Source organism: Spinacia oleracea, chromosome 2, assembly GCF_020520425.1.
Source record: "Spinacia oleracea cultivar Varoflay chromosome 2, BTI_SOV_V1, whole genome shotgun sequence".
NCBI classification, from domain to species: domain Eukaryota; kingdom Viridiplantae; phylum Streptophyta; class Magnoliopsida; order Caryophyllales; family Amaranthaceae; genus Spinacia; species Spinacia oleracea.
In genome coordinates, this window is record NC_079488.1 from 49,785,901 (window position 1) to 49,812,823 (window position 26,923).

At 40.4% G+C, this 26,923-nt stretch overlaps 1 protein-coding gene and 1 long non-coding RNA gene across 8 annotated transcripts; both read right to left on the bottom strand.

Moving 5' to 3' along the window:
• Nucleotides 1-508: 508 nt before the first annotated feature.
• On the bottom strand, nt 509-3,258 carry LOC110796497 (uncharacterized). 3 transcript variants are annotated; one of them, XR_008927814.1, is made up of 4 exons: nt 2,982-3,258; nt 2,238-2,625; nt 2,042-2,159; nt 509-1,001 (listed from the first exon to the last, which is right to left on the bottom strand). It is a non-coding gene; the product is annotated as an uncharacterized lncRNA (long non-coding RNA). The 3 variants fall into 3 exon arrangements; XR_008927815.1 differs by having other exon boundaries at nt 3,052-3,256; XR_002535607.2 differs by having other exon boundaries at nt 2,238-3,246.
• A 1,151-nt stretch (nt 3,259-4,409) lies between these two features.
• LOC110796485 (pectinesterase 31) lies at nt 4,410-26,923 on the bottom strand. Of its 5 annotated transcripts, XM_056836788.1 has the most exons (8): nt 26,464-26,605; nt 26,272-26,376; nt 24,339-24,397; nt 21,808-22,658; nt 12,977-13,054; nt 12,185-12,372; nt 10,424-10,597; nt 4,410-4,846 (listed from the first exon to the last, which is right to left on the bottom strand). In XM_056836788.1, exons 2-8 carry the CDS (start codon nt 26,298-26,300, stop codon nt 4,684-4,686), a joined length of 1,542 nt encoding a protein of 513 aa, XP_056692766.1. In that variant the 5' UTR covers nt 26,301-26,376; nt 26,464-26,605; the 3' UTR covers nt 4,410-4,683. The 5 variants fall into 5 exon arrangements, with proteins under 5 accessions (XP_056692766.1, XP_021857237.1, XP_056692768.1 ...); XM_022001545.2 differs by lacking the exons at nt 21,808-22,658; nt 24,339-24,397 and having other exon boundaries at nt 26,464-26,904; XM_056836790.1 differs by lacking the exons at nt 24,339-24,397; nt 26,464-26,605.

Sequence of the window (26,923 nt, forward strand, 5' to 3'; positions counted from 1 at the left end):
ACAAATGACAACGCGGGCTCAACATGGGATTTTTAAGCCCAAAAAGCTTTTTAATCTCCACACCTCGGTTACCAAATCACCTTTGCCTCGTAACCCCATGTTCGCCCTGTCTGACCCGAATTGGAAGTTGGCTATGCTTGATGAATTTGATGCTCTTATTAAAAATAAGACGTGGGAGTTGGTGCCCCGTTCTTCTTATGTTAATGTTATTCGTTGCATGTAGATTTTTTCTCATAAAGAAAAGTCTAATGGTAATTTTGAGAGGCACAAAGCTCGTCTTGTTGGTGATGGCAGGTCTCAACATGTCGGAATTGATTGTGGCGTGTATTGTTCTGAGCATTGCTTTGCCCAAGCAATGGCCTATACATCAATTGGATGTGAATAATGCTTTCTTACATGGTGAACTTAAGGAGACAGTGTATATGCATAAACTATTCTCTTTTCTCTTTTATTTTTGTTGATTTAATGAGTTAATATTCTAATTGATGTTCCTGAATGACACAAAGAATACAAAAGAAGTTTCACTCTTCTTATTGTATTAGGGATAAATATTAGGTAACAGTGAATGACACAAATATTAGGGATAAATTCATTGTTCAATGACCACTTATTAATTTTTCATCTGGGCGACATATTCTTCTCTCTCCCTTTCTCTCTCCCTTTGCCGCTCTAGTCGCTCTTCTTCGCTCTCCCTTTGCCGCTCTAGTCGCTCGTCATCCATAACCTTTAGCATCTGAGCTTTTATCGTTTCAAGCTCAATGGATTTTTGAGACAACTGTTGTTGAGTTTCTTCTAAACATGTTGAGAGTTAAGAATAAAGAGATGGGGTGTATGAGCTAGCACCCCTTCTAGAAGATGATGCATAGTATAGAGCTGCTCCACTCCCCAAGTCCAGGAACCTTTCCCTTCTTTCTCCCACCTACTGTCTCAAAGTAGATTTGATTGGGATCTTTATCAATGCATTTTTCATGGTATCCAGCAACACTTTTTTCGTAGGTTTCCTACAAGAATTAAAATAATTATCACCCATGCATAACAAATATATTAACCCAATTTGCATAACAAATAAGGAACTTTTGTTAAGGAACAAATATGTTAACCAAACTTGCATAACAAAAATTTAAGGTTCATTAAGGAACTTTAAGTCTCTTTTTATCGTTCTCAACTTTGAACTAAGTAACCTAAGAACTCATCTTAATATATTTAAACCTTTCACATGTTTTACGTGGCACATTCAAGGTTTATAAGACTCATTCTAATCTATGTATACACATTTAAGGTTCATTTGGTCGTTATAGGCCATTTATAGCCTAAAATGGCATTTGCGCTTCCAACTTTGAAGTAAAGAACCTAAGCCACCATTTGAAACATTTTACATGTTTTATAAGCTTAGTTTTAACTTTCTAAGACTCATTCCAATATATATATATATATATATATATATATATATATATATATATATATATATATATATATATATATATATATATATATATATATATATATATATATATATATATATGCAGATTTAATGCTCATTGGGTCGTCATAGGTCATATTTAGGCTGAAAGAAGGCATTTTTGCTCCCAATTTTGAACTAAAGAACCTAAGGAATGATTTTAAACTTATTACGTGTTTTATAAGTTTAGTATTAACTTTCTAATACATATTTCAATCTATTAATTCACATTTAAGGCTTATTTGGCCGTTATAGGTCATATTTTGCCTAAAATGGCATTTTCTCGCTCGATTTTGAGCTAAGGAACCTAAGTTATCATTTTAAACCATTTACATGTTTTATGTGGCACATTTAACGTTTCTAAGAACATTCCAATCTATTTATGCACATTTAAGACTTATTTGGTCGATATAGGTCATATTTAGGCTAAAATAAGACATTTTCGCTCCCAATTTTGAACTAAAGAACCTTGGCTAAGTTATCATTTTAAACCATTTTCATGTTAATATTCATAGTTTTAAATTTCCAAGACTCATTCCAATAGTCTACTTAAAGAAAGAAATAACAATAATAGTAAGTTACCTTGATTTGCTTTGCTTTGATACTACTAAGGGACTTTCCCTTTACCCTGTACCTCCTTCGTGTGCGTCTTCAAATATAAATCACCTGCTGTAGGCATCACACTTCCACTTTCCTTTGCCTTATTTACAAGGAATTTCTGTAAGTAATCAAAGTAGTAACATCGTTAAATGAAATTAAGTTACATTATTCAACTTACCATCTTCTTTGCAGCCTCAGTTGTGGAAATGGAATCTTGAAAATGTGAGGGTTTGACTTTGTTGGTCAATGAACCCCCTCTCCTATTTTTCTTAGCCCGCTCAGATCTTTTCATTCATCATCATCATCCACGTACTTTATCATTTATGCATGCACTTCCTTAGTCATTCAATCTGGCTTCCTTCCACCCATCTTTTTTGTGTCCTTGGTAGTGCATGTACTTAACTCAATGAACACAGAGGGCTTGTGCATCTCAATGAACACAGTTGGATGCTCTTTGCAAAATTCAATGAACTCTCCCACCCCCTTGAGAAAGTCGGGCTTAAGGTTGCGCCCATCCAGTCTATCATACATCCAACTACGTTCCCTCCTTTTCATGATAACAAATTCTACACATCTCACAAAAAACATGTTAATAACCAAACTCTACACATCTTACAATAATCATGTTACTAAACCTACTACGTAGTCTAAATAACGCTCGTTGCTTTCTAACTAAGCACTCAAATAATTAATATTGTAACATAGCAACCACACTTATTAATCATATAAAAATCAATAATTTACTTAAACACAAGCCAATACGAATAAAAATCAAAATAAAATGCATTTATTATAATAAATACCTAAACATGCACAAATTCATTCAATACGATTACTTACTACTCAAATTCATTCTCTAAATTATTCGTTGTTTCTCATACACGTACATCGAATTAAATATGGAGGTGCGATATATATAAACCTGAAAGTAATGCTCGGTTGTAGCTTCAAAAGTATATTAATTTCTATGTAAAGTACCAAAAACATCTTACCTCTCTCAAACAAGAAATAAAAAAATATAACTTGCATCTCTTTGCCAAAGAGGTCAGAAATGATATACTTGATGTGTTGCAAGTTACTGGCGGTCGGAAATTAATCCATTTCTTGTAGTTATATGCCTTAGTTGGGTTATTTGGTTACTAATTACGAATGTGCATTAAATGCTACGAAGTACTTCATTTATGGCTTTTTTGGTTGGCAAGGTTTGACACATTATTTGTGACTTGAAAATGAAATAAAGAAAAGGGATTGTGGTTACCTTTTTTCCTGAAAGTGGTTGATCAGGTTTTGTCGTTTGCTCGATTTTGGTGGACCGGCGCCTGGGTTGCTTGAGGTGCCCGATTTTTCGAGCAAATGTATGATTTTGAGTGGAAATGTGGCTTGGAGTAGGATTTTGGCCTCGGAATTTGGAGATTGTACTTTGAATTGAATTTGTGTTTGGAATTTGAATTTTGAACAAATGTCCGGGATTGAAAAACGGACCCGGGTGGATTTTTTGGAAATTTGAATTGGGGTTAGAAAATATTGGGGCATGGAATTAGGAATAGAATTGAATTTTAGAAATATAACTTTTTCCTTAGCAAATCGGTGCCTCCGCTCGAAATTTCACAACTAAATAGAGACCGATGGTATTGTCAATGGAAATAAAAAAGACTCGGTTGAATTTTTTGGAAATTTGAATTGAGGTTAGGAAATATTGGAGCATGGAATTAGGAATAGAATTGAATTTAAAAATATAACTTTGTCCTTAGCAAATCGGTGCCTCCGCTCGGAATCACCATTGGAGAAATAAAAACACTTACGAAATATTTTTACACAAATTCTTATTTACAATGGGTGTACAATAAATATTGTACACCGAAGTAAAAGTTAACTCAAAATGCTTAAAAGTTAAGCTTATATATGTAAAAGTTGTCTATTTTTAAGTGATTGATTTTTTCATTTTAGTAAAACTTATTTCTTCAAAATCACTTATAATGTATAAAATTAATCATTTAATCATTTCTATCAACTTTTTTTTTACTAATATAAAAGTTAAATCAAAACTAGATTAAAGTTACGAGAAAAGGGGTAAAAGTTATCTTGGTGTACAATAAATTTATTGTGCACCTTGTGCGCGCAAGACCTTTTGATATTTTTATGTCTCTATTAAAAGCTTGCCAATAGTGATGCTCTAAAGAGTACTCCATCCGTGATCCATTCCTAAATACTTGCAATTGTTTGACCTACACATCTGACAAGACATTTAACCACCTTAAAAGCCATGCTACAGAAGTTTACAAGATGAACTACAACTGGCAGATTACAATAATTTGTGGGTAAAACGGTTGTTGGTATGGTCAAGAAACAGTACTGTTAAAATTGTGTATCTTCTATATATATAATCCGCTATATCTCGTAGCAGGTTATCAGTTCACCATATTAGCTCCTACTACTGCGGAACTTTTATTTAAGATTACACTGCAACGAGTAGTTACACTAACCTTTACAAAAATCTATCCTGCAAAATTCCCCACCCCTTGAACAAACAAGTCCTATACTACAGATTTATTCATCTGATATCACTCATACCACCAACACTAACAGTACTCAGGCTTTATAAACAGACCGTGAATGAGGTGCCTTCAAGCAGAGTAAGGTATCCTTATACCCATTCTTGGGGCTAACCACGATCTATGTGGATCGGGATCTACATAAGAATGCACAAGAAATTGAACTGCTTCTTCATCTATCAATTCCCTAGCCCATCCAACCCGTTTTGATTGACTGCATCCAGGTCCAAAACACCTTCATTATTCACAAAACACAAACATGTCAATTTGTTGGTTTAGCATTAAAAGAGGGAGCAGAACATTGCAGATATATTATTCCATGAAAAAAAAAAAGAACATTGCAGATATGACTAGTCTCTAGCTACTGTTTGTTGATGCACAGCCAACAAAATCCCCACCCAAGAAGTATCTCTTTTCGAGATTAGTATCTCTTTTCGAGATTTGAGGGAAGAAGGGTCTACAGGAAATGAATGGGGAGACCATTAAGAGAAGGTTAAATATTTTACAGTTGTATTCTGGCAAAATAAGCTATCTTCAGGAACGTATCCTATTTTTGTACTGAATTAAGTGTAAGGGAAGGGCATAATAGGTAGTGAGTGATATTAGATAGAAGACAAATTAGGTAGGTCTAGTAGAGTGGTTTATATATTGGCACATTAGGTTATGGGAGGGGAGTGAACAATTTGGTAAAGCTTAGGCTTTGGAGAGTGGTGAACTCAAGTCACTAAACCTGGAGATTGGTTGCCTCAAGTCACAACCTTTTGTATCCGTTTTGGTGTTCATCACCTTTCAAGCAAATTAATATAATTCTGCTACTAATTTTCTGCTCAAAATTATCAGTTCATCTCACTTGGTTTCAGAGCGGACGATTCTAGGAGATTAAAGTTCATCAAAATTTCTATTATTTAAAAAATAAATAAATAATAAAAAATCAAAAATGGAGTTCGTCGGAGAAGGTGCAGCACAGCGAATGCACATGTGGGTTAGAGAGGGGTAAGCATATATTTCGAGCAAGAGAGACCGCGGGATTTCAGATCTCGAAGAGGAGCGGCAAATTCAACAAGAGCTCCAAATTCATAAGTTTAACGGGATAGATTTGAATGTGTTGATCCTGCAATTGAAAGATTTCTTCGATTATTTTTTCAGTTAAATGAAGAGGATAAGTTGAAGGTTGCCATCATAGGACTCCTCGGCGATGCGCGGCGGTGGTTCGAACGAGAACACCAGCGATGGCCGTTCTATGGCTGGTAGGAATTGAAAGCCTTAGTTTTAAAAAGCGCGGAAGCGAAAAAGAAATAATAAAATTCCAAAAGTTCAGAAAAGATGAAGAAAATATGGAGAGAAAAAAAAGAGTAATCGAAAAGATGAAAAAAAAATTCAGAATGCGACTGGAGAAATCCGGCGAGAAGGCTAGAGAATCCGGCTACGAGAGAAAATTGCACTAGAGTTTTCAAAAAACCCCAAATATTCGCTTTTTAAAAAGAAAAATTCACGTGATACTTTAAAAAAGAAGATTAGATCACATGGCTTTTTTTTCTATAAAAAAGAAGGGTATGTTGTGCCAAGATGCAAAGACTACAAGAAGCGTAAAAGCGCTAGGAAGCGCAAGCGCGCGCTTCCTGTATGTCGCTAGGCTTCGGCTGGCATAATCGTTCTGTTGTGAGCTCCCGAGCTTCCAACACTTTAATCGCGTAATATTTTAAATACCACTTTTCTACCGTTCGAACCACAAAGACAATCCCATCATATCGCAAACCCACGTTGCATACCCTTCCACCCACAATTACACCCAAATATCCTTTTCAATTTCCCCAATTCACAGCCTTCCAACTCCAAGTCAAATACCCAAACCATATTTCCACCTCATAACAACCTCACTGGTCTCTTCTATGTACCACCAAGGTTAGTACAAGAACTCACTAGTGAGGAGCTTGACCGTGAATGGAAACCGGGCATCAATTTCAATTTCAAACTGAATGTCAAAGTCCATTCGTTCATAGCTATTAGGACTTGCCAGTGAGGAGCTAGAGCCTAGAGCGCCGGTGGAGGCCTGGCAATAGTTTTCAGAATGGAACTCAGAATCGCCATCGCCGGGAATCAAGTGTTGATTACTACCCACCTTGAGGATAAGGTGGAAGTTTAAGGGGTCGGTATTGTAATGAATTAAGTGTAAGTGAAGGGCATAATAGGTAGTGAGTGATATTAGGTAGAAGACAAATTAGGTAGGTCTAGTAGAGTGGTTATAAATGTTGGCACATTAGGTTATGGGAGGGGTTTGGAGAATTTGTTAAAGCTCTTTGGGGAGTGGTGGCCTCAAGCCACTACCTTTTGTATCCTTTTGGTGTTCATCATCTTTCAAGCTAATTAATATAATTCTACCATTAATTTTCTGCTCAAAATTATCAGTCCATCTCAGGTTTACCCTACAGCTTCAAGGATCGACCCTTATTATTCAAATCCAAAAATTAAAGGGTTACTCCAACCATCCCTAAATAAACTTCATATTTCTATTAAGATTGTCCCAAATTGAATTGTTTACTTTTATTAATTTAGCAAGTTCGTTAACTATTACATTGTTGTGGAGGATAGGAATTTTTTTTTAGACTTAGTAATTGTTAAAATCTCTCCTACTAAATGCGTCATACATATTTAAGAAACCCCACTACTTTTAAAGATTAGTTTCAATTGAAGTTCTCAGAAGATAACCAATTTAAATGTCTTTTTCCAGCGTTCTATTTTTGAAAAGGATGAAAATTCACAATAAAACTTATGCATGGGGCTATAATTCCATCTAGTTAATTTATGTAAGGCAGTTGGTTCATACAACGCTCGTCAAAGTTTACAGTTTGATGTCTGAGCAGAATTCACTGCCTTTCTTTTTTTCCTAACAAATTGTTTTGATATGCATTTAGGAAGGATAGGGAGGGAAGGAGAACCCGATTTCCTTTGTTTTGGATAACATAGATTGAGATGGAAAGGAAGGGGACCAAAAAAATTCTGAAGTTGAAGACAATTCACGCACGCCCTTCAACAATGGAGGAAGTAGCCATTGAAACATAGCTCGAAAAAACCTGACCCACCAAATTTTTACCCTCCCACGGTCCCACCTTTAAAATGTCTCGCCGCCAGTAACTTGCAACACATCAACCCAGCCCTCCTATTTGGATGACGTATGCAAGGAGAAAGATGAACAGGTTAAAGGTGCACACAGTACAGTGGGGGGGGGGGGGACGGACAATTTGGCAGAAGAGGAGAACCACCCTCCATAGTGGATGCAGCCTATATTCCTCATTAAGGCTCTTGTCCTACTGCAGCAGCCATTTTTTCCTAGTTAATTGGTTGAATGCCTTTTTCTTATATGTAGTTTGTAGTTAAAAAGAGAGAAAAGTAGAGAAGGAGCTTATCTTGAATATTGTTGGAATAGTTTTGGGGAGAGAAAGGACCTCACGAATGTCCTGAGTTGTAACTCTAGCTTTATGCTTTATCAATCTACAAATCATTCAACCTTTCCTCAATTCTGAGTTTTTACTGTTTTATCGAGTAAATCTTGGGAAGCAAGAAACTGATTTCCTTGCATAACTCCATCGACATCAAAGTCATGACACCGAACCAAACCGACTTCGACCAAGAAAATATGGGTGTTAATTGCACCAAAGTAAATATGGCAGTGGACGAGAAAGGGAATTGTTTGTCTTTTCCTTATCATTAACCCTTATGTTTCCATTTTCCTTCAAAATCTTTCCAATTTTGGAGAGATTTATTTGTCAAGGGGGAGACATTTCTTCCATTTCCCCCTCCACACTTTGCTAGTGAATCAAAGGATAATACTCCCTTCCCTCTTCCTCCAAATCCAATTAGTAAAAGGTACAGCCGGTTGCATGTAGAATTGTAGATCTACATACAATCGGGTCATTTTGGTATATTTTTAACCACTCAAAAAGCACAAATTTTATAGTTTAAAAACACATTTTTACAACTTAAAAAACACGTTCATTTTAAAAGAACATACTGTGAATAAAAAAATATATATTATCAAAAGGGATGTTGTTAACCATTAAGGGACTTCAAATCTACACTTCAATAAATTGGGATTCTCAAATTTGAGCGCAAAAGATTTGAGAAGATATGTAGATTGTTGTTGGTTGTTCACCTCTTAGGTTTAGGTTTTTTCTTAATTGGAAGAAGGTACTCCGTATTATAGTATTTGAAAAAACGTATGTGCTTTTTACCGTAAAAGTGTGCTTTTAAAATAAAAAATGTGCTTTTTACCGTAAAAGTGTGCTTTTAAAATTAAAAATGTGCTTTTTGAGGGATTAAAAATATAAATCGGTCGTGTTGCATGTAGCCCTACATACAACCGGGTGTACCTTCTAATTATGGTAAAATTGAACAAACTAAGCTCACGTGTATATAAAAGCGTGCATCCAATGATAACATCATTTACTTTTACTAAATACTAAAGTAATCACCAAAGGAATTTCTGAAGTACACGTGTCGCTCTATCAGAAAATATTTTCTGCATAAATTTTAAAAAATAAAATTAACAAATTTAAGCTGATTTTATGTAATAACTTAAAAGATAAGCATGAAATAATTATTTTTTAAAATTAAAAAAAAAAACATTAATAAGCTTAAATCTGTTAAACGTGAATATAAGTCAGGATTTGTTAACATGAAATCTTTTACTACTTTTTAAAATTAAAGATAAAATCATTTTTCTTTTAATAAATGAAAAAAAGTGAAAGCATAAATAAATTATGGTCTGTTAAACGTGAAGATAAGTCAAGAATTTGTTAAAATATAATCTTTTACTACTTTGTTACAAGAAAGATAAAATCCCTGAATACAAAAAAAGTTAATAAAAGATCAAAGTTTGTTACTCTATAATAAACGTGTAAAATAAGGAGTTAAATTTTAAATTTAGCTTATATTTTGAATTTAAAAAAATAATCTGTGTTTTTTTACGTGTACTACTATATAAATGATAGATAAGAGAAAACACTACAGCATCGTTTCCAGAACAATAATCACTCCGTAAGGATCATCATGGCGTCAAAATTAAATTTCGTTGCGGATATCACTCCATTGAAAGAATCATGGAGTATTCAAACTAGAGTAATTCAACTCTCGAAAACCCTTTAACTTGTGTTTTTCTCTTGATGTTAGGAAGTATTTGGGAAAAGTACTATGGTTTATATTGTTAGTAATGTTGTTGGGCCCTTAGCTCTTTGCACCGAGGTACAAATCACTAAGTCTAGAATATCCTTTAATTGAATTTTGTTATTTTTATTTGGTTATACATTATCTTCTTTTTAATTCATAATTTCTTACTCATGTTCTTTCAGAAATGCATCCTCTACTTTAAATAATGATGTCAATAAAGTTCCTACTATCTACGTTTCAAAATGATCTTTACGCTTTCCGTTTTAGTCTGTTTCATAATGTTCTTACAATTCTCTTTATTTTATTTTTGGACATGAAAGTTTACCATCTTACTCCTCTTACCCCACAACATTTACAACTTTCCAATCACTTTCTCTTAATTTTCTTACACTAACCCACCTTTCTACCCATTTACCATATTTTATCAATATTTTGTTATATTCACCCACCTTTGTACACACTTTTCCTATTTGTCTTAATATTTGTGCAAATAGTAACCGTAAAGATCATTTTAAAACGGAGGTAGTATATGATACATGAACGTATAAAAAGATTAAAGATAATAAACATCCGTGCATGGCACGAGTTCCGAACTAGTCATTAATGCTAAACAGAGGCACACAAACATGTAGCAAGTAAATAGAGATACCTGTACTCATAAAAGCAAGCACTTCTTTCATTCTCACATTTTCCCCAATTATGCCAACCCTCATGCCTAACGCATTGGTCCATGTAAGTGTATGCATACACCACCCTTCCAAAAGGTCCCCACGGCCGTCCAAGATATGAATAGGATGTCTTCCCATTGCCGGTGATCACACATCTGCAAAAGAAAGTTGCACATTGTAGCCTTTGTTGTAGACTGGAAGTAATGAAGTAGCTATGAGAAGAAAACACGTATACTGCAAGATCTGCAGGAAGTGGAGCATTTGAACTAAAATTGCAAGCTTAAGGTCCAATATGATGCTTGGTTAAAAATGAGAACCATTCCAATTCTACTGTCAGTAAATTTTATTTCATCTAAACAATTGAAGTTTGAACTCCAATGTCCATTTCCGATGGAGCCAAAGATTCATTTGTTATTTTGGCTGTGGGATGTAATGGACTAAATCAAAATGGTTCTTAAAACCTCTTCGCTTCCTTTCCATGAAGTATAAGATGGTCGTCCCGTTGTCGTCCCGTTATCGCTTTTGGGTCAATTGGAAACAACCTCTCTGCAATTGCAGGGGTAAGGTTGCGTACACCCGACCCCCCCTTACCCCGCTTCTTGCGGGAGCCTCTTTGAGGCAATGGGGTAATGATAATATATATATATATAATTGAAGTTTGAACTCCAACTTCTACTGCTGAATTTTGGGAAGCTGGAAATCGGACATGTGAGTTCAACTCATCACTCATGGAATGGAAGTTGAAGTTAAGCTATCTATTAAACTTTTATTCAAAACTGAAAACTTAGAAAAAGATTGCTCTGAAAAGATATGAAGTAATCTCTAATAGAGGAAACTAATACTTCGTACATTGAAATTTTTTAGTTCAGCACATTCTGAGAGCCTATTTCTAATAGTCAATAATTATGGGTAAAGAATAAGATTCTACCATTCTTACCAAGATATATGCTACGTATGCTACAAGCTTACAACTTTTTCTTATTGCAGAAATATGTATAGTATAGCAATCATAGTTTTAGTACAGTAGGAAAGTTGTAACACAAAAGCAAGTGGCAAATGGAGTAACTCAGTTTATAACTTATATCATAAATACTAAAATCCCATCCTCTACAAGTCATGGGCTGCTATCCATCCGGAGTACGATTTCCACAATTTTGCCTTATTACATAATTCTAACAAATTATGGCAAGCACAAATACAACTTATGTTACACAAATACAACTCAAAGAAAAAGGAGCAGAAGAACAAGAGGAAAGGGGGGAAAAATTACCATGTAAAAGCAAAAGGGATTCATAATATCAGCTGTTAAGCTATGTTAAATTTACAGAACCCCGGCGACAGGGAACTTCGCTCCTCCCATATTGATGATACAAAAATTAAAAAATTAACCAACAAGACTGTAGCAATTCATCATTGATCCTAAAGAACAGAAAAGGATACAGACCAATAACATAACAAGAGGATGGAGGTATAGAAGTGCATAGATCAAATGCTATGAGAAAGTGGCATACAATTGTTTAACTAACGTCAAAGATTTCAAAACGGGGGTGAAAGGAAATATAACAATCTGAAGGAGATAAGATGCGAAAATAAGCCAGCTCCAGCCATAAAGTGAAGGTATATGCAACTTAAGTACTTAACCCAAGACAAGAAACTTATAATGTACGTATATTTTATTCAATTTCTAAGTTTGTAACATAAATTTAAATGGCTGGTAATCTTTGGATGAATCTTCTCAATACCTTAGAAAAACATAACCGGAGCTCTCTTGAGATGATTTCCTGCTTTGTGCAGTAATAAAACCCTCCGACTTGCAGTGAATATGACAATGCTCCAACAATGCAGTACTATTCCCGAAGATAAAGTCTACGCTTCCTTCAATATAGCAGTCTCTTAAATACTGCTTCCCATAATGCAAATACAACGTATCCTGAGAGAAAACATAAAAGGGGAAATAAACTCTTCTTGGTTACCCTCAGTCCTCAAGTAACCATAAAAGAGATAAGATAAGAAAATCTTCGGAAGCAGAAATGCGAATCAGAATCATATTTAATCAATAGTCCACCTTGCTCATACTTTTTTGTACTTAGGCTTAACCAAAGAAATATATTAATAACTTAATCAGCTATAGACCTATAGCTCATGAGCGTGACGCCGTGACCCTAACCGTAAGCCAATTACCAGGAAGCATACCACAGTATCCAACACTAGACACGGAACTTAAGACTTACTCATCTGATAGAGGAGAAACAATTTAGTTAGAACCCTAACCGTATGCCAACACGAGATATTTTCTAATTATGACTGTCAAACTGATTATTTATCCGTGCAAGACATCATTCTGGCAAATGCTAGTAAAAGAAGATCAGTATTTCTTTTATTCACCACCACACTTAATAAATGAACTGAATTCTGACATGCAACCAATGTAACAATGACGGGGCAGTTCAAATAATGTGATCAACTCTTCATCTGAATAACCAAATATTCTTACAAATTACAGTTCAGTTACAACAAAAGATAGCAATATGTACCTGCCACCCTAAGAACCTGCAATTGTAAAACGCACAACGGTCAGCAGTTACCCTAAGTGCCACCGCTTGTCCTGATCCCTACAAAAATCATTTCCCATAGAAACATATGAAATAAAATGGGGATTCCAAATCAATAACTGTTATTGATGAATAGTATAAATCACATTGCAAAATCGTAAATAAATAGACTTTCAAGAAATACAATTAACTTCAATTTTTATTCATTGAAGCTCACATTTTATTCTGTTAACTTCAATTATGTTCTGTTAACCTTAACTTTTATTCATTTTATTCACTTTTTTCGTTTTTTTTTATTTCCACCTTTTTTTAGTTTTCCTACCAATTTAATTACAAAAATGTCATGTTATTTGCACTATCTAAAAATAACTGTACGGGGTGTCCTACCGGCACCACCTGGTACCGGCAGAACTCCCCGTACGTAAACTTAACCTGCAGGTAACCTGGTCATCTTAGGTAAATATCCTCTACCGGCATTTCTGCGAGACAGCCTACCGGCATTATCATGGAGACAACCAGCCAAGGGTCACTATCAACAGGTCGCTATCTAACCACAAGGGACCTACCAGATCGTACCCTTGGATTGGTCTATATAAGGAGCACCTCATTTATTGCTATGAGGTACACAAACACTTAAACACACTTCTTTCTTACTCTCTAATCATTTCTTAATCATCTCTTAATCTCTCAGTAATCTTACTTAAGCATCGGAGGGGGGATCCTCGAACCACCCCCGAGGCTAGTTAATCCATTCTGTTGTGCAGATATCAACCGGCAATCTCGACAGGAATCCAGTATCCCACAGTCAGCTGTTCTCATTCCACACCCGGAACAATTGGCGCTAGAAGGAGGGGACCTTATCCCTTGAAACGGTAGAACAGTCAGCATGGATTTCTCACAGAAAGACGGTAAAAAATCAAAGAAAAGTCAAGAAAAAGCAACAACCCCACAACCGGCGACAACCTCCAAGTTCCAACCCTCACTTCTAAACCCCGTCCATCCGTCACAAGCACAATCAGTTATCAGCCCAATAACAAAAAACACCTCGATACCGGCACAAAGGGAATTTACAGTGGAGGACGATGAGGAGTTAGAAATAGAAAGCCCTGCCAGAGAGCAACCGAAAACTCCGCTGGAACAGACGCTGCAGGAACGCCTGTCTCCCCTGTCGGAAGTATTCACGGGAGAGCAATTGAAAACACTGTCAGCGGTGATGGCCGCTTTGTCAGAACTACCAGCCTCGCAGCAGCCAGGATCAGTCAGCAGTCTAAGAAAGACCAGGCCGACGGTTCCCCAGTTACCTGTTAGGGATCTCCTAACCGCCCTGAATCAAGAAAACACCCCAGAAAAAAGAAAGCGCTCGGATCCGGCGGAAACAGAATGGCCGGAAACAGAGCAAGTCCCCATCGTGGAATACGAACGAAGAGCGCCGGTTCTACAGATAGCTAGACGGCAGACAATCCAGCCAAAGGATTCTCCCCTGTGCCGAGAAATCCTAGAAGAAAGGATGGAAAGGATAAAAATCCCGACAGGGAGATACGATGGGACGACAGATCCGGAGGATCACTGCACCACATTCGAACAGCACATGATGTTGTACACTGATTCTGATGCCATGTGGTGCAAAGTGTTCCCATCCACACTCCTAGGAGTTGCAGCGAGCTGGTATAAGGGCATAGAGGCACACTCCATATACAGCTTCCGACAGCTGCAGGCGTCGTTTTTGTCACGATTTGTGAGCAAACAGAAGAGAAAGAAATCATCGGGAGAGTTGATGTCGTTCGCTCAAAGAGATAGAGAGCCGTTAAGGGATTATCTCACCCGCTTTAACAACGAGTCAATCACTATCCCCAATTTGCAGCAGGAAGTTGCCGTTCTGGCTCTTATGAGGGGAATGCAAGAGTGCGAATTCAAGAAATATCTCAGCCGAAAGTCATACACCAATCTGGGTGACGTCCTGCACAAAGCCAACGAGTACATCAGGGGGGATGAAATGATGAAGATCTCCAATGTGGTAGTGGCAACCGGCGGAAATGTCGGGTACAATCCAGGCTATAACCCACAGACGGAAAAAGGAGGAAACAATTTTCATCAGAGCAATAATCAGCAAGGGGCAGGGCAGAGAAACCAGAATAACAGAAATGCCAATCCACAAGGGCAGAGAGGCCGGCAAGACAGAAGGGAGTCCAGAGGACTCTTTGATAACTACACTCCGCTGAATACACCGCGGACGGCAATTTATAACATAAACAACAAGATGGATGGCTGGAGAAGGCCGCCACCAATGCAGAGTAGGGAAAGGAATGTCAAGAAATTCTGTGACTTCCATAATGAGCACGGCCACCTAACAGAGGACTGCAGAGACCTCAAAGACAACATTGAGGATATGGTCAGAAAGGGGTATTTCTCACAGTATAGGGCAAGGCAGGGAAATGGTAACAACAACTCGGTGGGAGGAAACCCTACCAATTCATACCGGCCACAACAGCAAAATCAACAACAATACCCTAGAATCGAGCAACCATATCAGCCGCCTAGAATCGAGCAAAAACAGCCGGAAACCAGTGCCAGAGCAGAACAGAGGGATGGCGGGAAAAAACCACCCGTGTATGTAATTTCTGGCGGCCCAGTCCACGGAGGGACAATAAGCGGCGCCAGTAGAAGCTTGGAGGAACACAGGCACATGGTAAACTTTCATAACACAAGAGTGTGGCCTAACCCACCCAGCATACCAGTGATGACATTCTCGGAATCGGATTGCAGAGGCATCATTTTCCCGCATGATGACCCACTAGTTCTTACAATTGATATAGCAAATGCCGATGTGAACAGAGTACTGGTAGACGGCGGCAGCTCAGCAAACATCATCTTCTGGGAAGCTTTCAAACAATTGCACATACCAGAGGACGAACTTCAAAGGGTAAACTACCCAGTAATCGGTTTCTCAGGATCTACAGTGTACCCAGAGGGTAGTATAAGGCTGCCGGTGAAAATCGGAGAAGGATCCGAAATGCGAGATCTCATGGTGGATTTCCTAATCATTAAAGTGCCAGCGGCCTACAATGTGATCATCGGTCGTCCATTCATACATGACGTGCAGGCGGTAGTCTCCACCTATCACTTGACAATGATATATATGTCGAACCTGGAAAGGCCGGCAAAGATAAGGGGAAGTCAGTTGGCGGCAAGGTCCTGTTACTTGACCGCTTTGAGAACACCGGGAAGAATGGTCCCAGAAGTGAACTTGACTACTGAACCGGCAAGGCAAGAGATACACTTGACTACTAAGCCGGCAAGGCAAGAACAACTGTCAAAAAGAAAGAACCGCACAAAAAGGGGTCGAACCGACCTAAACATGGAACACTTTGATGAAAGGCCGGTATCAGCACCAAGACCAATGCCAGATGGTCTGACAGAAAATATCGAGCTGGAGGCTGGAAACATGGATAGAACAGTCGTGATCGGTACGGAAATGGGGAGTGACATGAAGGTCAACCTCATAAGCTTGCTGAGAGAGCACGCTGACATCTTCGCATTCTCGGCGGATGAGATGCCTGGTATCGATCCAGAGATAATGGTTCACCGATTAAACGCCGACAGAAATGTTAGGCCTGTACGGCAGAAAAAACGTAATTTCTCCACGGAAAAAATGACAGCAATACAAGAAGAGGTGGATAAACTTCTGGCGGCAGGTTTCATTGAGCCATGTGACTACCCCGAATGGTTGGCAAACGTGGTAATGGTAAAAAAGTCAAGTGGGTCATGGAGAATGTGCGTAGATTTCACCAACCTTAACAGAGCATGTCCGAAAGATTTCTACCCCCTGCCACGGATTGATAGGCTGGTAGACTCCACTAGCGGTCACGCAATGCTCAGTTTCCTAGATGCTTTCTCAGGGTATCATCAGGTCAGCCTGCATAAATCAGATAGGAAGAAGGCGGCCTTTATCACAGATGCAGGAGTTTTCTGTTATAAGGCGATGCCGTTCGGGTTGAAAAATGCAGGGGCAACATATCAAAGGCTGGTTGACAAGGTGTTTGCCGACCAAAAAGGCAGAAACGTGGAGGTCTATGTAGATGACTCTATCGTAAAAAGCCGGAAGGAGGAGGATCATGTTAGCGACCTCCGAGAAACTTTTGAAACTTTGAGAAAATACAGGATGAAATTAAACCCAAAAAAATGCGTCTTCGGAGTAAGGTCGGGAAAATTCCTGGGTTTCTTGGTCAGCGAGCGTGGCATAGACGCCAACCCTGAAAAAGTAGAAGCAATCATCAGTCTGCCGCAACCCAAGAGCATAAAAGACATACAGCGGCTGACAGGAAAAATGGCCGCCTTAAACAGATTTGTGAGCAAGTCGGCAGATAAGCAAATGCCCTTCTTCACAACCCTGAGGCAAAACAAGAAGTTCAAATGGGGGCCGGCAGAGCAAGAGGCCTTTGAAGCTCTAAAAAGTCACTTAAAAAACCTGCCAACAATAGCAAGGGCAAAAGAGGGCGGCAAATTACAACTGTACATATCGGCGTCGCCAAAGACAGTTGCAGCAGTACTGGTAGCCGAAACAGAAAACAAAGGGCAGCAGCCGGTATATTTTGTGAGCCATGTGCTAAACGGCCCAGAAACAAGGTACACGTTGGTGGAAAAAATGGCATATGCAGTCCTCATCGCGGCTAGAAAGTTAAGACCATACTTTGATGCGCATACAATCGAAGTGCTAACAAACTTTCCTCTCGAAAAAGCCATCAGCAAGCTAGATACATCACGCCGGTTGCTAAAATGGGCAATAGAGTTGTCCGAGTTTGACTTGGAATTCCGGCCAAGAACTGCAATCAAAGCCCAGGCATTGGCGGACTTCATAGTTGAAGCGTCATACCAAGAGGATGAAGTACAAGCTGAAGTATGGGATGTGTCAGTGGATGGTTCAGCTGCACAGACAGGCAGTGGGGCTGGAATAATCATGAAATCGCCAGCAGGAGACATTTTTGAGTATGCTATAAAGTTTACGTTTAACGCGTCAAATAACGAAGCAGAATACGAGGCAGCAATTGCCGGCATCCAAATGTGCCTCGCAGCAGATGCCAAAAGAGTAATACTGACAACAGACTCCCAGCTGGTAGCAAGTCAATTCAGCGGAGAATATGAGGCCAAAGAACCTTCGATGGTCAAATACCTGGAGAAGTTGAGGTCGGTGTCGGCTCAGCTAGAGAAATTCAGCATTAATCTGGTACCCCGAGCAGAGAACACACTGGCAGACGCCCTATCAAAGTTAGCAAGTTCAAATGTCGCTGACTTGAAAAGAACAGTCATGATGGAAGTCATGAATAAGCGAAGTACGGAGTCGGAGATAATACGGGTCATGGCCATCACAACCACCTCAGAATGGTACGATAATATCCAAACATACATACAGACTGGAGCCCTACCAGCAGATTTTGCAGAGGCCAAAAAGACAAGAAGGGACTCGGCTTGGTACATCATCCTGTGGGGACGGTTGTACAAAAAGTCATTTAGCCTGCCATTCTTAAGGTGCCTGACAGCATTCGAGTCAGCAAGGCTGATCGAAGAGATGCACGAAGGAACATGTGGAAACCATGCCGGTGGAAAACCCCTTGCCATCATCTGTCAAAGGCAAGGCTATTACTGGCCAACAATGTTAGAAGATTGTCGAGCTTATGTAAAAAAGTGCGAGAAATGTCAAAAGTTTTCAGCTGTAATAAACTTGCCGGCCAATGATTTGATGCCCATTCTGAACCCAATCCCATTCGCACAATGGGGAATGGATATTGTTGGACCATTCCCAATGGCGGCTGGAGGGCGCAAGTTCTTGATAGTAGCAGTGGACTACTTCACCAAGTGGATAGAAGCAGAGCCGGTAGCAAAAATAACGGCAAACCAGGTGAAAAAATTCATATGGAAAAATATAATAACGAGATTCGGGCTGCCGCAGGCAATAGTTTTTTATCATGGATCACAGTTTGATTGTGCACCCATACAATGCTTCCTGGGATTGTACAGAGTAAAGTTAGCTCACTCATCAGTATGTCACCCACAGAGCAATGGGCAAGCAGAGGCGGCGAATAAGCAAATCCTGGCTGCTCTGAAAAAGAAACTAGAGGACTGTAAAGGCAAATGGGCAGATCTTATGCCAGAAATTCTGTGGTGCAACAGAACTGCTATCAAGGAGGCTACCGGCGAGAGTCCGTTCAAATTGAGCTTCGGGTCTGAGGCTGTCATACCGGCAGAAATGGCTCTGCCAACCATGCGAATCCAGCACTACGATGAGGAGAGAAACGATCAGCTGCTGCGACACCAGTTGGATTTCATGCCAGAAATCCGCATGAAAGCAGAAGTAAGTTCGACAGCATATAAAAGCAGAATGAGCAGAGCATACAACAAGAAAGTGAAGCATCGGCCTCTAGGAGTGGGAGACCTGGTACTGCGGAGAACGGCGGCAACAGGAAAAGGAAATGCTCAAGGAAAGCTGACAGCCAATTGGGAAGGACCATACCAGATATGGGAGGAAATAGTCCCTGGATCATACCGGTTAATGCAAATGGATGGTACCGCGCTCAAAAACTCCTGGAACGCCAGTACTCTGAGAAAGTACTATGTTTGAAAAACTATAATGATCATGTATGAGCAGACTGATTGCAATAGCAGTCCGCATTTTGCTGTTATGTATAATTAGGGCGGTCCTCAAATACGGCCAGTCCATAAATGAAGGAAGAAAAAAGCAAAAAACAAACGCGGCACAAATCAACACACAAAGGTAATGTATGGATGTGATCAGTAACAGTAAAGAAAATAAATGCCGTCTGGGCACTTTACTGTGAAGCGTAGCAGTCCATAATAAAGTTGTTGTGATTAGTAGCTTTGGAGAAAATAAATGCCGTTAAGGGGCACTCCATTGTGAAGCGTAGCATTCAACGAAGTGTATGGATGTGATCAGTAACAGTAAAGAAAATAAATGCCGTCTGGGCACTTTACTGTGAAGCGTAGCAGTCCATAATAAAGTTGTTGTGATTAGTAGCTTTGGAGAAAATAAATGCCGTTAAGGGGCACTCCATTGTGAAGCGTAGCATTCAACGAAGTGTATGGATGTGATCAGTAACAGTAAAGAAAATAAATGTCGTCTGGGCACTTTACTGTGAAGCGTAGCAGTCCATAATAAAGTTGTTGTGATTAGTAGCTTTGGAGAAAATAAATGCCGTTAAGGGGCACTCCATTGTGAAGCGTAGCATTCAACGAAGTGTATGGATGTGATCAGTAACAGTAAAGAAAATAAATGCCGTCTGGGCACTTTACTGTGAAGCGTAGCAGTCCATAATAAAGTTTTTTGTGATTAGTAGCTTTGGAGAAAATAAATGCCGTTAAGGGGCACTCCATTGTGAAGCGTAGCATTCAACGAAGTGTATGGATGTGATCAGTAACAGTAAAGAAAATAAATGCCGTCTGGGCACTTTACTGTAAAGCGTAGCAGTCCATAATAAAGTTGTTGTGATTAGTAGCTTTGGAGAAAATAAATGCCGTTAAGGGGCACTCCATTGTGAAGCGTAGCATTCAACGAAGTGTATGGTGTGACTAGTAGCCGTACAGAAAATAAATGCCGTTTGGGCACTTGTACTGCGAAGCGTAGCAACCCATAATAATTTGTTGTAATTAAAAGTGTTAGAAAAAATAAACGATGTCAAGATGCACTCCATTTCGAAACATAACAATTATTTCGGAGTGTATCATTTCAACAAGATAGAAATATAGAAAGGCCGTCAACAAATAAGAGTTCATGCTAATAAAATGGAAGTATCATACACAAAACGAAGTAAACATACAATCAAAAAACTACTTGTTATAAATGCATGGTTACAGCAGAAAAAACACTAAAAACCGACAGCCATCACCAAAAAATCTTGCGAAGTGATTAGCTGATCACAAGGCACAAAAGATGTCGATTAAAACCGACACCCCTACAATAAAACGATGTTCTAAGATATGTTACATCAACAATAAGTGCCCTAACAGCATCTGGCAAAAAGTCAAAAGCCAACCGCCTAAGCTAAAAAACCCTAACATGTACGAGGCCGGCTGGGAAAAGTAGAGGATCCGCAAGAAGAGGAGGGTGATGACTGCCAAGACCGTCAAACGACATGCTCATCACCAGACCAGTAGGCATCTTCTGGAACTTGCAAGGGGGGCAAGGTTTTTTGATTGGCATTGCAAATCACAGCCTCGGGTAGCTCCTGAGGCTCAAAGCCGGTAGCAACCTTGTACAGCTCCTTCTCCTCATACCCAGCCTCAAATTCTTGCCACCCATCCTCATCCAGCTTCTTCACATGGCAAACGACCCGATGAGCAGCGCACCAACCACCGTTATGGCGCAGAGTAATAATATCATTAAACCAGTCAGACTGGAGAAGCTTATCAACAGCCCTCTTGGCGGCAGTCTTCTTCACCACAGGCAAACTCTGGTTAAGATCAGTCAGCTCCTCAGTCAGACCGTCTGCCCTCTCAGTTTCAGCCTTCAGCTTCGGCTCAACCTCTTCCAGCCTTCGGTTCGCCGCCTCCAAATTCGAAGAAGCACTCTCCAACTTCTTCTCGTTAATCTTCAAAGCAGATTCAGCCGCCTCAGCCCGCTTCTTCAGCTCGGCAATATCAATGTTATTCTGCGTCAGCTGCATCTGGTTCCAACGATAGACATAGTACAAATCCATGCTGGATTGAACAGCCTAAGAAAAAAAAAAAAAAAAAAAAAACATGTAGCAAGTGAGTAATCAAAAAATGGCCGGATAGAAAGTTGTAGCAAACTAAGCAAGAAATACCTTGTACAAATCGTTGAAATGCTGAGCAGCAGGGGCGTCAATCTGACCCTGTGGCCTGTCAGCAGGAGTAATCAGATCCCGAAAAGCACGATAGCCCAAATCCCCACCGTCCTTAGCAGAATCCGTCGCCACCGACTCCCCACACAGCAGATCAATGTTTGGGTAGAACTGATCGGTGGGTTCGCCGCCAAAAGACCCGAACCATGATTTCATTGCTTCCGGGATCTTAAAGGGGGTATCCTCAATCCAACCGCCGGTACGAAGCGGCAGATGATAATTCAGTCGAGAATCACCAGACTTGTTCTCGCTGCGACTGACGGGAGGCATACTAGAGTTACCACCGGTAACAGCAGCAGAAGTAGCTTGCCGGTGGAAGTCCTCAATAAAACCGCCGACAATACCCTCGTCCAAAATCTCAATAGAAGCTGGTGGAGACGGCTGCGCCTGAAGGGCGGTATCAGTAGTTTTCTTGGCGGCAGACTCCAAGACCGGCTCATTTGCCTCGTGATCGGCGTAAGCATCATCCTCACCAGTGGCCCTTGCCCTCTTAGTCGGATTAGACCGATTGGAATTAAGAGACGACCTTTTTCGGCGGGTTCCACCTCGGCCTGTTGGATTGGATTGCATTGTGGATGAAGGCGGAGCTTGAGAAACAACGACAGAGGAGGATTTGGATTTGCAGGCAGCACTCACACGATTCTTTGCAACAGTGGCAGTAGAGCGACGAGATGAAGCTCGGGTCGAATACGTTGATATGGTGTCGTACTTTCCCTTAGGCGGCGGAGGCTGCGTGCACACAGGTCGCCAATTCTCGTCAAAACCGAGAATTTCTCTATCCAATGTTTTAGTACCTGCAAAGACAAGGACTCAATTAAAACCGGCAAGAAACTTATGCAATACACAAAGCTGTAAATAGCAATAATAAGTACATCCCATTCGGCTGAAAATATGTTTACCAAAGCAGTGGGTGTTGCAAAGGCCGACAGCGGACAAGGGCTGATTACCCAAAATATAATAGGCATTAGGGAGCCAATTTCGATTAACAGCCTGTTTTTTGCTGAGGCCGACATCTAAAATGTCACACGCCAAATAATCAAAAGCCTTTCTCTCCCGCCGGCCCAAACCACGCTGGTCATACTGCTCCATTCGAGGCCGGGGTTTAGAAAATGTCCGTCGGAGCAAAAAGCCGTCAGGAACTTGAACGAAGTAAAAGCGATCCTGCCAATCTTTACAGCTCGACAAAGGAGGATGCACAGTCTTTCTCTTCGTTGCGCTATACGCCGACATCCACCCCGTCTCTCCATCCTTCTTCAACCATAACAGCCGCTTGAACAAATTCAACGTCAGCGGCCATTGTTTAAACAAACACAACCAGACATATGAGATAACAGTTCTGATGGTAGTAGGGGTAACTTGGGCCAAGCAGACGTTCCAGGCCCGGAATATTTTCTCAACAAAGGGGTGCAGAGGAAAGCGAAGCCCAAAATCGAAATGCTTCGCATACACAGCAATATGGCCGGGAGGACAGTCGAATATAGTTGCACCTTCATCCGGCACTACCAGCTTATACTCAGCCGGCAATCCAAGAAAAGTCCCTCCATGAACCACATGATTCTTCTTTATGATCAGATCGCGCCAAGACGTCAAAATCGCGGTTGTGCGAGGAAGACTTTTTAAAGGAGGGAGTTCTTCTTTCCTATGAACATCCGTGGAGTCGTCGGTAAAATAAAGCTGTTCTTTAGCCTCATCCGCAAGAACTTCAGCGACTATCACGTCGGCCGGATCGTCATCATCTGAACCAATACCGTCGTCTCCAATGTCTGCGTCATCCCTACCAGAAACGCCAGCATCTTCACCATCATCACCCCCATGAGCATCAACACCCTTGCCGGCGGAATCCTCAAAGATGGAATCACCATCGGAGTATTCGCCGGTAGCCATATCAATATCATCATTAACAGGCTCTTTACCAGGGCGGCGGCCACTAGTGCTAGCCGGTTGTTCGGAAGCCATCCTATCAGCCTGACCAAAAGAAACACCGAAGTTGCCAGTATTAGTTCCATACTGCCCGTGGCCACTGCCGGTGGAATTCAAGAATTCCTGGTAATCACGAATATAATACCGCACCGAAAGGGGAGAAACATCTAAAGCAGGCTCAGAAGCTGGAATAGGATGCTCGCGAGACCTCACTTCCCGTATCATTCGAGCCCGCAGATGATGTAGGGCATAACAACGCTCTCTCTCAGCCTGATTCAAACCCTCAGCATAAACCTCACGAATGGCAGCCCGTCTTAAATTAGATTGAGAACACGGCTCCTCCCGGGCCCAACTACAATTACTCTCTTGAGGAACACTCCAACCGGTAAACCCAGAAGGCTGAGAAGAAGGGTTGTCCCCACCCACATTTTTGGTCATTTTGTTTTAAAGGCGGCGGATAATTAAAAACAAGAAAAAAATTTGACACCACAGAAATGCAAAAACAAAAATATATGTATAGCAAAGAGTAGCAAAATAGAGGGGTGGGTACCTACTGTTTTTTCTGGAGTTTGAAAGACAAATGAAGCACGCGAAAGAGAAAAACAGGGAGAACCTACAAAAACACAGAAACGAAAGAAAATCAAGCACAAAAATAAGAGAGGGAGAAAAACCCGAAATTCGGTAACAACGAAAAAGGAGGCTAATAAACCTTGGAAAATTCAAACCACAACAACAGCAAAAGCTTGAGAATCAAACAGCAACAAATTTCAGCGAAAAACCCAGGGGAAGAGAGAGAAAAAGGTCGGAAGTTCAAGAATAAAGTGGGTGAAATGAAAAATCTCGAAGAGGTTAAGGCCTTTTATTGGTAAAAGGGGGGTATGCAAAACGTCACGACCCGTAAGTTAAGCAGTTAAAAGGTCAGTTACATTCAGAATCAACGACCCAGATTAAGCGCAAAAAATAAGGCACAGGATGAAGGCCACGTGGAGGAACGTGGCTAGCAATCTCCCGCCACTTGTAAGGGAAAAATTCGAAAAGCGGTAGTCATCTGAAGTATTCCCAAGGGGGCTAGTCGTCCAAATCTTTTTCAAGGGGGCTAGTCGTCCAAACGGCAATTTCAAGGGGGCTAGTCGTCCAAATCTTTTTCAAGGGGGCTAGTCGTCCAAACGGCAATTTCAAGGGGGCTAGTCGTCCAAATCTTTTTCAAGGGGGCTAGTCGTCCAAACGGCAATTTCAAGGGGGCTAGTCGTCCAAATCTTTTTCAAGGGGGCTAGTCGTCCAAACGGCAATTTCAAGGGGGCTAGTCGTCCAAATCTTTTTCAAGGGGGCTAGTCGTCCAAACGGCAATTTCAAGGGGGCTAGTCGTCCAAATCTTTTTCAAGGGGGCTAGTCGTCCAAACGGCAATTTCAAGGGAGCTAGTCGTCCAAATCTTTTTCAAGGGGGCTAGTCGTCAAAATCTTTTTCCAAGGGGGCCAGTCGTCCAAATATTTTTTCCAAAAAGGACCTAGCAACAAAGTTATTCATTCAGAGCGAAGGCAGTCGTCAAACTGTTCGCGGTCTTTTCTCATAAACACTCGCAACGCAGTCAGCACCTGCGCTTCACTCTGAGGGGGCTAGTTGTACCACCAGGTATCAAAATAATACTTATTTTTTCCCATTAAACTCAGAGCAAGCGCAACAATGATCATATATGCGCTTACTCTGAGGGGGCTAGTTGTACGGGGTGTCCTACCGGCACCACCTGGTACCGGCAGAACTCCCCGTACGTAAACTTAACCTGCAGGTAACCTGGTCATCTTAGGTAAATATCCTCTACCGGCATTTCTGCGAGACAGCCTACCGGCATTATCATGGAGACAACCAGCCAAGGGTCACTATCAACAGGTCGCTATCTAACCACAAGGGACCTACCAGATCGTACCCTTGGATTGGTCTATATAAGGAGCACCTCATTTATTGCTATGAGGTACACAAACACTTAAACACACTTCTTTCTTACTCTCTAATCATTTCTTAATCATCTCTTAATCTCTCAGTAATCTTACTTAAGCATCGGAGGGGGGATCCTCGAACCACCCCCGAGGCTAGTTAATCCATTCTGTTGTGCAGATATCAACCGGCAATCTCGACAGGAATCCAGTATCCCACAGTCAGCTGTTCTCATTCCACACCCGGAACAATAACCATTATTGATATATACTTACTCTCCAAATTGACCCTGTATATGTAATTCGACAAACCAAACTCTAACAAAACATAACACTCTAACAAACCTAATTCCTCACATGAAATCACATGTAAGGAGAAAATGTGGGAAGGTGCACGGGGCTTTGGGGTGTGATGTGCTGCCCAAAACTAGTTTCGAAACTTAACCCTCCAACCTCACTACAAAGAAAACATCAATTTCAATTATATACATCCACGATTAAATCATGCTTCCAAAATAAAAACCTAACAAAATTACAATAGTTCGAAAAATAATTCACCTGAGGTGCAGAATTCTCAAATGTAACATTCTCTGCTATAAAATCCTCCCCTTCCACAATCACAGTCCCACAGCCAAATGTTCCTGTTCCGATCAACCTCGATGCCTGCAAAAACAAATCATCAAAATTTCTAAATAGAATACAATCCCAAAAAAGAAATTAGTAAAAACAGAAAAACGTCAGGAAAAAAACCTGGTGATGGTCAATTTTAGTGGCAGTATTGTTCCAGGTAAGAACAGTTTCTTCAGGAGATAACCCAGCAAAAGTAATGAAGTTCTTGGTTTTAGGTACGTACACCGGCTGTCTGTAAACCCCAGGAGACAGACGAATGATGGTTCTACGCGTGTTACCAAGTGGCACAGCATCAATCGCCTGTTGGACCGTACAATAGTCGCCATTCCCATCCTGCGCAACTGTTATGACTATCGCGGCTGCTACAGCTGCCATTATCTCTCCTCTCCAGCTGGTATTTTTGGATGTTTAAGGGCTGGAATAGAGATACTGCTGCGGAGAGAAAACGCAAAGATACTGGGAAATGGGAAGATGGAGATATGTGATTGTTGTTGTTTTTGGGGAATTTTAGCTTTTTCTTGTCGGGGGTTGATGGAATCAATTACTCGTACTCTTCCACTGAAAACTGCTGGAAATATAC